This window comes from Hemiscyllium ocellatum, chromosome 7, assembly GCF_020745735.1.
Source record: "Hemiscyllium ocellatum isolate sHemOce1 chromosome 7, sHemOce1.pat.X.cur, whole genome shotgun sequence".
Taxonomy (NCBI): domain Eukaryota; kingdom Metazoa; phylum Chordata; class Chondrichthyes; order Orectolobiformes; family Hemiscylliidae; genus Hemiscyllium; species Hemiscyllium ocellatum.
Genome location: NC_083407.1, coordinates 18776678 through 18789018, shown reverse-complemented (window position 1 = coordinate 18789018; position 12341 = coordinate 18776678). Strand labels below are relative to the sequence as shown.

Below are 12341 nucleotides of genomic sequence, written 5' to 3'. Positions count from 1 at the left end.
GTGGTGATCACCTTTCAGAATTCTAGTAAATCTACAGCAGGTTGGAAGGTTGCAAATGATTAAGAAAGGAAGGAGAAAGAACATGAGGAATGACAGACATGTTAGTCTGACATAAGTAGCTGGAAGTCCATATAAATAATATGATTACTGGATCCTTAGAAACATGATTGTTTAATTGGACAGAGTCAACATGGATAAGTGCAGGGTCAAGAGTGTGGTACTGGAAAAGCCCACAGGTCAGGCAACATCCGAGGAGCAGGAGAATCAATGTTTCAGGCAAAAACCCTTCATCAGGAATGAGGCTGGGAGCCGAGGGGATAGTGAGATAAAGGGGAGGAGGGAGGGGCTGGGGGAAAGGTAGCTGAAAGTGTGATACGTAGATGGAGGTGGGGGTAATCGGGATAGATTAGAGAGGAGGATGGAGTGGATAGGTGGGAAGGAAGATGGACAGGTAGGACAGGTCATGAGGGCAGTGCAAAGTTAGAAGGTTGGAACTGGGATAAGGTGGGGGGGGGGGTGGAAAAATGAGGAAAATGGTGAAATCCGCATTGATGCCCTAGGGTTGGAGGGTCCTTAGTCAGAAGATGAGGCGTTCTTCCTGCAGGTGTCGATGGTTAGGATGTGGCATTTGAGGAGGCCCAGGACCTGCATAACTGAGATGATATATTAGATTAGATTAGATTAGATTACTTACATTGTGGAAACAGGCCCTTCGGCCCAACAAGTCCACACCGACCCACCAAAGCGCAACCCACCCATACCCCTACATTTACCCCTTACCTAACACTACGGGCAATTTAGCATGGCCAATTCACCTGACCCGCACATCTTTGGACTGTGGGAGGAAACCGGAGCACCCGGAGGAAACCCACGCAGACATGGGGAGAATGTGCAATCTCCACACAGTTAGTCGCCTGAGTCGGGAATTGAACCCGGGTCTCAAGCGCTGTGAGGCAGCAGTGCTAACCACTGTGCCACCGTGCTGCCCACCACCTTGATAGAGTGGGAGGGGGAGTTGAAATGTTAATTTGAAAAACAAATTGAAATTGCTGGAGAAATTCAGGAGGATATATGAAAGGTTAATCATATTTGACTGCCTTCATAGTGTTTTATGAGGATGTTACTAGCAGAGTTGATAGTGGGGACCTCAGAAATGTAGTATATTTAGGAAGAAAGCTTCTGCTAAAATCCCAGACAAATTAGTAAACAGGTTAGTAAAGCACATAGAATTGGAGGCAATATTGATTGAGGATTAATTGACTGACAGAAAGGAGAGATTCAGAGTAAATGTGTCATTCTCAGGTTAGCAGGTTGTGCCCAGTGGGATGCCAAAGTAATTGGTGCTTGGGCCACAACTGTTCACAATGATTTGACTGTGGGCCCAATAATCATATTTGCGATAAAACAAAGAACTTCAGACGCTGAAAATCTGAAAGACAAACAGAAATTGCTGTAGAAACTCAGCAGGTCTGTCAGCATGTGACAGAAAGCAGAATTAATGTTTCAAGTTTGGTGACTTTTCATCAGAACTCGTATTTGTTATTTTTGTAGGTTTGCCGATGGTACAAATATTGGTAGTAATGAAGATGATGCAGAAAGAATTCAGGGGATTATTTATCCCATTGATTGCTGGCTTTACTTTTCATTTTGGAGATAATGAGGACCGCAGATGCTGGAAAGTCATTGTAACTTGATGCTGCTACTGCAGGGTCTACTCCTCACTCTCTTATTCAAACTCAGTTCTTTTTCTCACCCACAGGTATTATAGCAATCGTGATCTTTGTCATCCTCTGCATCGTTGCTGTAACAGGACGCCTGTTGTACAGGCACAAAGGCACGTATCGCACCAACGAAACAAAGGGGGTTGAGTATGCTGAAAATACTGACACCACCCTGAAGAACAATGCCAATTATCAGGACTCCATTAGTGAAGGCAAGAAGGAATATTTCATCTGACAGTGATACAAGCCCTTCTCATTACCTCAGTTACAGCAGAAGATTAATAACACTAACAGCTGGGACTCACTGACTGTACAATGAGTTAACAATAGACTCTGCAGCCAAAATGGCCAAAAGTTAGCACAAAGTACTATACATGGCATAGGACTGGTTTTCATGATCAGATGGGGCAGAATTTGTTGTTTTCTGTTAACTGTGGATGAGCTTAGCAGAATAGATATACAAATTCTATCGAATTCGAAAAATGTTTATAAACAGCTATCAAAAGGTGAAATCTTTTACTTTAAGTGGCCCGAAGCAGATATTCCATTTATTTCAATAGCATTATTTAAAATCTGGCTGGGGAAAGATGGGGCACATGTCCACTGAAGCAGTTAAGTGATATAGAAAAAAGTTCAAACTAAATCAGATTCACTCAAGATTCTGATTAGTGGAACTTCAATATTGACTAAATAATGCAACTTTGATAGAAATCATCTTTTTTTATTCAGTGATCAGTTCCATTCATTACATCCACGAGGAGTCAGTTGATTTCTTCCTCCTGTGCTTAAGTTGGTTTTGCAATATTTTTGCACACACTTGTAATTGTACAGGGATACACCAGGGACTGTGGTTTGCACAAGAGAGATGAAGGGAGACAGATTCTAATTTCCTATAAATTTGACTTTGGAACAGGCAAAACAAAAGAAGTTTAGATCACCAAGTTTATAAAGTGCATTGTGACCTAAATAGCCTCAGGCAAACATGGATCTGTTTGGCATGTATTTCATTCATAGCTCAACTTGTAGTCTGTAAGACCACAGCAAATGGACCACCATACAGTTTGAATAAACAATACTGCTTTTTGTTTGTATCAACACAGATTGCGTAACACAAAGCTGCTCTGTTCCTCTTGGTAGTAGACTAGCAATCTTACCAGAGATGCTGCGTTGTAGACAGTATAAGGATTTCTTCTTGAAAATCTCACCTTTGCAGGAACAGTCTACTTTACACAGTGCTTTTGCCAGAGCAAAAGCACCCTGATCCTAAACTGAATGATCTTATACTTGAACGGAGTCTGCTTGATGCTAATACTGGGTTTCCAAAATGGGAAGTGTTCCTTTCCCCAAATACTAACATCCTGCAAATAAATGTGACATTGTTATAAAAGATGTGTTTGTTCATAATATGGTCCAGAGATAGTGAGCACAGTAGTCCATTCTGAGTAGGTAGTTTTCTAATTAAACCCTTTCATTTGAACATATAATCTTCCCTTTTATTATTCAGTGTGTCTTTAGTAGATACGATCAGCAACATTTAAAACCAACAACAGACTAATTTATAAGAATCAAAACCTTTTTTTTGTTTCTATAATGTGACTGAAGTGCTATGATGCTGAATTTAAAACAACTGCTGCAGCCTTACATATATTTATAAAAGTGCTTTGTAAAAGTGTTCTGTGTTACAACTTCTTGAAGTACCTCCTTGTGTGAAAATTTTACAACTCTTTTGTAAAAAAAAGGAATATCCAATGTCATGTTAACACTCATCCTGGATTCAAAGTGATCAAGTGTAAATTTAAACAGTTGTCCTTCTCCTTGTATTTTACATCTACAAGTTATCTCTTACATTTACGATTAAACTAATAAGATGAAAACAAAAGAATATGACATCTATAACCTTTTCAGTGAAGCAATTTTGTTATGATCATTACTGGGCTTAACACATGGGTCCACACATGCAATAAATCAACAGAACTCGTTCAACTGAGATAATCTATTTGAAATTAAACCAACCTTTGCAGAAAATCGTACCCTTGTGACAGTCTCAAGTGTCACACTGGCTCTCAAACTCCATGCCTGGTTGCTTGTTGCAAACTGTATTGTAATTCATGTAAGCAAATTCCAAAACGGTGAGGCTATTTTATTTGATCAAACATTCGGGGGTGGAATGGTAGCTCAGTGGTTAACACCGCTGCCTCACAGCACCAGGGACCTGGATTTGATTCCAGCCTTGGGTGACTGTATGCAGTTTGCACATTCTCCGCGTGTCTGTGTGGGTTTCTGCTCAATGCTCTGGTTTCCTCCCACAGACCAAAGAAGTGCAGGTTAGGTGACTTAGCCATGCTAAATTGTCTGTAGTGCGTAGGCCAGGGAGATTAGCCATAGTAAATTCAGTATTACGGAGGTGGGTTGGTGGATCTTGGTGGGATGCTTTTCGGACCGTTGATCCAGACTCGATAGGCTAAATGACGTCTTTCCACACCGTCAGTACTTCCGATGCTGATTGGTAGGTTGCCTATAATTGGGTCAAAGAAATTCAGATTCTTTGCATATCTTGATATTGGAAATAGAGAAGGCAGCAATTAAATGAGAACAATAAAGTGGTGTATCGTCCATTTGATCATCACCATCAAGGCAGGAAAGCAACCCTTACTCAATGAAGAGTGTAGACGGTCATACCAGGACCTAAAAGTGAACTGTCCACCTAATGAAGCTGTAATACAGGGCTACTTGCATTGCAAACAGCAAGTGCAGCAAGTGATGGACTGAGTTATGTGAGTCTTCAATAAATTTTTCAAATCTAAGCTCTGTTGAATCTAGATGTAAATCATGGTGGACAATTTAGCAAATGACAGGAGGAGGAGGCAGCTCCATATATGTCCCTATCTTCAATAATGAGGAAGCCACATCAGTGTAAAATGCATAGATGGAATACTTGCAGCTTTAAACTCCAAGTACAGTAGACCCCTGTACCCGCGGGAGGAGGGAGGGAGTTATGTTTCAAGACCTACTGTGGAAGCCCAAAACTATGGGTGGGTGCAAACCACTTAAATGAGAAACATACCTTCCCGGCAGACTCCTGGTCCCTGGTTCTGGAATATTTGTATAATATGTTTGGGCCACGATAAACTGCGGGTAACTGAAACCATGGAAACCAATTCCGCAGATACAGGGGTTGCCCTGTAATTTATAAACAGATGCGTTTTCTACTGATTTTGTTCAAAATCCTGTTCAGCCCAAGGTTTTGTCAACTTTAACTTGTAAATATATAAGTAGTGATGAACTGAGATACAGCCATATGATTGAATCGATGTTTAAGTGAGATGAGATTGATTAGATTGGTAATAGGATAACTAATTTACATTTTACCTTATGCTGAAATGGTTTGACGAGTGCCAATTTCTATATTTTTATAATTTGATTCACACCTGTTCTTTGTTGTGTTAATAGACAACTACACCTGAAACAGTATCCATTTAAAACAGGCATGCACAAAGACTCACTTAATTAGAAGCAGTTTGGTAACTCAGTTAACAATGCTACTGAACACGTAGTAATTTTCTTTGACCATGTACTGTTTGAAAACAAGAAGTTATGCCTGGTTATGACTGGTGTGCCTTCATTCCAAATCAAAGGGAACAGATTTTGCTGCGTTTGAGGTTCTCTGCTCCCAACTACCCGACAACAAAACAGTGTCTACAGAAGACAGTGAATCCTTGAAGGTGCACTGAGTTGATCAAATGTGAGCACATTGTGGGATTCCAAATGACCTGTCCAATTTTTATATGTTACTTGACTATCTGACTGCATTATGGACATATCACTAAACCTGATTAAGAGTTTGGAATGGTCATTGTTAGCAAGCATGACTTTATCAACAAAGTGCACACTATTCTGAAAAGTCCAAGCATGTATCCATTGTACCTGCCATTAAGCAGTTTTATTTGAAAGACCACAAACTCCAGGAGCAGAAACAGGTGATCCAGCCCATTGAGTCTTCTCTGCCATTTGATGAGATCACGATTGATCTGATAATCTTTAACTCAACTCTCCTGCTTTTTCCCCATAACTCTTGATTCCTTTACTAATTAAAAATCTGCCTGTCTCAACTTTGAACATACGAATGACCCAACCATGACAGTCTTCTGCAGTGAAAGAAATCCACAAAATCACTATCCTCAGAGAGAAAACCCTCTGTCTTAAATAGGTGATGCCTCATTCCGAGATTATGCCGCCTGGATCTAGAATCTCTCACATGGGGAAGCAACTTTTCTGTATCTATCCTGTCAAATCCCCTAACAATTTTGTATGTTTCAGTAAAGTCATGTCATATTCTTCTCAACTCCAATAAGTACAGGCCTGACCTACTCAATGTCTCTTCATGAGGCAGTACCTTCATACCTTGGATCAACCAAGTGAACCTTCTCTGAACTGCCTCCAATGCCTATGTATCTTGTGTTAGGTAAGGAATTCAAAACTGTTCTCAGTATTCCAGCCAAGCCAAGAATATTTTTCACAAGACCTCCTTAGTTTTATCTCTGTTCCCTTTTGAAATGAAGGCCAACATTCTATTTACTTTACCTATTATCTGCTGATCTTGCATGCTAGCTTTGTGAGTTATGTACAAGGATTCCCAAATCCTGGTGTGTTGTAGCTTTCTGTAGTCTTTCTCCATTTAAAAGATATTCAACTCCTCCATTCTTCCTGCCAAAGTACATACTTCACAATTTACCACATTGTACTCCATCGATCAAGTTCTTATCCTTTCACTTAACCTCTTTGTGTCATTATCACCAATTGTCTTCCCAATTATGTTTGTCTCATCTGCAAACTTGGCTGTTTCCTTGTCTAAGCTGAAAATGTGTTGCTGGTTAAAGGACAGCAGGTTAGGCAGTATCCAAGGAATAGGAAATTCGACGTTTCGGGCATAAGCCCTTCATCAGGAATGTTTCCTTGTCTAAATCATGAATATACATTGTAAGTAATTGTAGTCACAGCTCTAGTTTCTGTTGCACTCTAGTGATTACAGTTTGCCATCCTGAACATGCCAACTTGATCCCAACTCTCCATCTTCCATTAGCTAGCCAATCCTTTAACATGCTTATATACTACTCAAAGTGCCATGGGCTTTTGTCTCATTAGGTGGACTAATATGTGGCAACACATCAGATGCCTTCTGAAAAGCCAAATGTATTACATCCACAAAGCTTCCACAAAGTCTTACAAACTTGATTGAGTTTTTTGATGAAGTAACAAAGAAGATTGATGAGGGCAGAGCAGTAGATGTGATCTATATGGACTTCAATAAGGCATTCGACAAGGTTCCCCATGGGAAACGGATTAGCAAGCTTAGATCTCATGGAATACAGGGAGAACTAGCCATTTGGATACAGAACTGGCTCAAAGGTAGAAGACAGAGGGTGGTGGTGGAGGGTTATTTTTCAGACTGGAGGCCTGTGAGCAGTAGAGTGCCACAAGGATTGGTGCTGGGCCCTCTACTTTTTGTCATTTACATAAATGATTTGGATGTGAGCATAAGAGGTATAGTTAGTAAGTTTGTAGATGACACCAAAATTGGAGGTGTAGTGGACAGCGAAGAGGGTTACCTCAGATTACAACAGGATCTGGACCAAATGGGCCAATGGGCTGGGAAGTGGCAGATGGATTTAATTCTGATAAACGCGAGGTGCTACATTTTGGGAAAGCAAATCTTAGCAGGACTTATACACTTAATGGTAAGGTCCTAAGGAATGTTGCTGATCAAAAAGACCTTGGAGTGCAAGTTCATAGCTTCTTGAAAGTGGAGTCGCAGGTAGATAGGATAGTGAAGAAGGCATTTGGTATGATTTCCTTTATTGGTCAGTGTATTAAGTACACGAGTTGGCAGGTCATGTTGTGGTTTTACAGGACATTGGTTAGGCCACTGTTGGAATATTGAGTGCAATTCTGATCTCCTTCCTTTCGGAACGATGTTGTGAAACTTGAAAGGGTTTAGAAGAGATTTACAAGGATGTTGCCAGGGTTGGTGGATCTGTGCTACAGGGAGAGGCTGAACAGGCTAGGACTGTTTTCCCTGGAGCATTGGAGGCTATGGGGTGACCTTATAGAGGTTTACAAAATTAAGAGGGGCATGGATAGGATACATAGACAGAGACTTTTCCCTGGAGTGGGGGAGTCCAGAACTAGAGAGCATAGATTTAGGGTGAGAGGGGAAAGATATAAAAGAGACCTAAGGGGCAACGTTTTCATACAGTGGGTGGTATGTGTATGGAATGAGCTGCCAGAGGATGTGGTGGAGGCTGGTACAATTGCAACATTTAAGAGGCATTTGGATGGGTATATGAATAGGAAGGGTTTGGAGGGATATGGGGCAGGTGCTGGCAGGCGGGACTAAATTTGGTTGGGATATCTGGTCGACATGGACGGGTTGGACCGAAGAGTCGATTTCCATGCTGTACACCTCTATGACTCTAAAGCAAGTTTAAAAAAATAGTCACAACACTACTGAGAAAGCAATGAGCTGTTGTATATGTATGATAGGAATTTTGTTCACAGGGATTTTGTTTCCATATACATATTGGCTGTACAAGAGACACAAAGGTGACAAACCTTTTTGACCTATAAAATTTTCAACTCATTCTGCACAATTTAAACTGACCAATTAGTTTGGTGAATTATGTTGAACTGTGGAGTGGCAGATGAAGCTTAATTTGCATAAACGTGAGGAGTTGCATTTTGGTAAAACAAACCAGAGCAGGATTTATATAATTAATAATAAGACCCTCGGTTGTGTTGCAGAACACAGTCAGCTGGGGGTTCAGGTACATAATCCTGTGAAACTTGTATCACAGGCAGACAGGGTAGTTAAGAAGATGTTCAGCGTGCTTGCCTTCTTTGCTCAGACCTTTGAGTACGGGAGTTGGGATGTCATGTTGAGGTTGTACTGGACGTCAGTGAGGCCTTTTCTGGAGTACTATGTGCAGTTCTGCGCACCCTGTTATAGGAAAAGTATTATCAAGCAGAAGAGAGTTCAGAAAGGATTGATCAGGATGTTACCATCAACAGTGGGTTTGAGTGATAAGGAGAGATTTGATAGGCTGGGCCTTTTTTCACTGGAGTGTAAGAAGTTGAGGGATGGCTTTGTAAAAGTTTACGAAATCTTGAGGAGCGGAGATAAGATGAATGACAAGGGTCTTTCCCCTACAGTGGGGTAGTTCAAGATTGGGGCATACTTTTAACGTGAAAAGAGAAAAATTTATAAAGGACACGAGGAACAACTTTTTTACGTAGACAATGTTCATGTATGGAATGAACTGACAGAGAAAGTGTTGGATGCAGGTACAGTGACAATGTTTACAAGACATTTAGACAAGTCCATGAATAGGAAAGGTTTGGAGGGATATGGACCAAACACAGGCAAGTGGGACTAATTTAGTTTGGCAACATGGTCGGTGTGGACCATATGGGCAAAAAGGTCTGTTTCCATGTTGTATGATTCTATGACTCTATGTAGTAATATCACTGAGCAAATAATCCAGAACCAATTTGGAATGGTAAATAAATGTGGGCTTAATCAATAATGTCTGCAATCCACGCAAGAATAAAAGCAAATCAATTGTTTCAGCTGGCTATGAACAAGGGAAAGTAACTACCATAATTAGACACCCCTCCCACATCAACAATACTCTCTTTCCCCCTCTTCTATTGGGCAGAAGTTTGAAAACCCATACCGACAGAGTCAAGGACAACTGTTATCAAGCTTCTGAATGGACCCCTCAGATACTAGATCTTTCTCTGCATCTTCTCTGTAGTTGTAACACAATATTCTGCATTCTGTTCGGATTTGTCAGGTTAGCGTGCAAAGTAATAGTTTTCACTGTATCTTGGTACACATGACAATAATAAATCAAATCAAATCAAAGATTCCTTCCTATTTGAAATCAAAATTCAGGGTGTTTAATGATGATTGCAAAATGTTTGGCACCATTTGTGAATCCTCCGATGCTGAGGCAGTCTCTGTTATGCAGGATGACTTAAATAAAGCACAGGTTTGGGCTGAAAAGTGTTGAGTAATAGTCATGCCACACAAGCACCAGACAATGAGTATTTCCAACAGAAGAACAAAACTATCACCCTTCAACATTCATTGGCTGGACCATCTCTGATTCCTGCACCATCAACCTTCTTGGGGTTACCATTAACCACAAAGTGAACTGGATTATCTATTTGCATAATGTGGCTACAAGAGGAGGGCACAGGCTGGAATTTTATGACAAGCAACTTAGCTCCCGTCACACTAATGCCTGTCCACCATCTATAAGGCACAACTCAGGAGCATAATGGAATTTTCTCCACTTGCCAAGATGCAGCCTGAACAACACTAAAGAAATTGACAATATCCATGACTAAACATCCTCCTTGAGTGGCACAACATCCACAATCTTCAAAGTTCATTATATTCACCACTGATACACAGAGCATAGTTTACCATTTATAAGGTGTATTACAATAACACACTCAGGGTTCTTCAATAGCCCAGGATCTGGACCATCAAGAAGGGCAGCAGATGTGTTGGATCCCTATCACCTATAATTTTCCTTCCACACTATACATTAATAAAATTGGAATTCTATCACCTTTCCTTAATGGTCCTAAGTCAAATCCTGGAATTTTCTCCAAGTGAATGTATTTGTACCAAATGGATTCCAGTGGCTCAAGAAGGCAGCTCCACCACCACCTTCTCCACTACATTCCATGAAATATTTTTTTAAAATGATATACACAAGTTGATAATTACATCTTGGTAAGCTATTCATCTTACAACTACACTGTCTAACAAACAAATGTATAAATGGGGGTTGCAGGGCATGTACAATAATGGATATATTTCTGGATTTGTCACTTAGATGAATGAGTTCAATTCCAACCAGACCAGAGATGGAATTTAAACTCAGCCAGTTCAAGCATCCTGGAATTAAAAGCTAATGTCAATAATGGTAAATATGAGACCATCCAATTATCAATAAGGTTAATCTAATGCTTTACCCTTACTTTTAGGAAAGGAAATCAGCTCTTTCCAAATCTTATGACCCAAGGCACATAGAAATGTGCTTTACTTATTGCTAAAAACAGTATCATTTTATGGGATATGAGTGATGCTAGAAAATGTCAGCATTTATCATTCAGTCCTAATTGCCCTTGGAACGGATTTAGCTTCCTAAGCCATTTCATAGGGCATTGCTGTTGATGTGGAGTCACACATAGGTAAAAACAGATGAAAATGTCATTCTTTCTCCCTGAAAGGCATTAGACCAGAGACAGAGGACAGAATTAGACCATTTGGCTGGCTGTGTCTGCTCTGTCATTTTATAAGGGCTGATACATTTCTCAATCCCATTTTCTTTTATATATTTAAGTACATTGTTTGATATTAGTTAGTTGAGTTAAAGCTAAGGTTACAATGGCAGGGGACCTCAGACCCATAGCATGTGCCTCTTGCTTGATGTGGGAGCTGAGGAATGTGTCTGACATTCGTGTCTCTTACACTTGCAAGAAGTGTGTCCAGCTGCAGCTCTTGATTTACTGCATGACGGCTCTGGAGCTGCGGATGGACTCACTGTGGAGCATCTGCGATGCTGAGGAGGCAATGGATAGCAAGTTTAGTGAACTGGTAACACCGCAGGTTAAAATTGCTGAGGAAGACAATATGTGGGTGGCCAAAAGGTAGAGAAAGAGTAGGAAGGCAGTGCAGGTGTACGCTGCGGTCAGCTCCCTCCAAAACCGGTACACCGTTTTGGATACTATTAGGGGAGATGGGTCACCAGGGGAGGGCAGCAGTTGCCAAGATCATGGCACCATGGTGGCTCTGCTGCACAGAAGGGTGGGCAAAAGACTCGTATGGCCATAGTCATAGGGGATTCTATTGTAAGGGGAGTAGATAGCCGGTTCTGTGGCTGAAAATGGGACTCCCGGATGGTATATTGCTTCCCAGGTGTTCAGATCAGGGATGTCACTGATCGGCTGCAGAGCATTCTGAAAGGGAAGGGTGAACAGCCAGTTATCTTGGTGAATATAAACACCAATGATATAAGTAAAATATGAGATGAGGTCCTGAAAGCAGAATTCAGACAGGTAGGAGAGAAGTTATCGAGGAGGAAATCAAAGGTAGTGATCTCGGGATTGCTACCAGTGCCATGTGCTAGCCAGGGTAGAAATTTAAAAATAGGCAGGATGAGCATGTGGCTTGAGGGATGGTGTAGGAGAGAGGGGTTCAGATTTGTGGGACTTTGGGACTAGTTCTAGGAAGGTGGGGCTATTACAAATTGTATGGTCTACACCTAAATCAGACTAGAACTAATGTCCTTGGGGGAGTTTTTGCGACTGCTGTTGGGGAGGGTTTAAACGAATGTAGCAGGGGGTTGGTAACCAGAAGAGAGGACTAGTAGACAGTGAGGTGGAAGCTAGAGACTGTAAGGAACAGGATTATGAAGTTAGCATTACCAAGGGGAAGAATAGGCAGAGAGCAGATGAACACAAAGGAACTGGTGGCCTGAAGTGTATCTGCTTTAATGCAAGGAGTGTAGTGAGAAAGGCAGATGAACTTAGGGTTTGGATTGGTGC

General features: G+C 41.1%; 1 protein-coding gene across 1 annotated transcript in view; it reads left to right on the top strand.

Moving 5' to 3' along the window:
* Nucleotides 1–2158, top strand: part of LOC132817391 (contactin-associated protein-like 5) — an 899316-nt gene extending 897158 nt beyond the window's left edge. The window contains exon 24 of the mRNA XM_060827811.1: nucleotides 1760–2158. Coding sequence (XP_060683794.1) covers nucleotides 1760–1956 — 197 coding nt within the window. The 3' untranslated portion in view covers nucleotides 1957–2158. The remainder of the gene's footprint in view (nucleotides 1–1759) is intronic.
* The last annotated feature ends 10183 nt before the right edge of the window (nucleotides 2159–12341 follow it).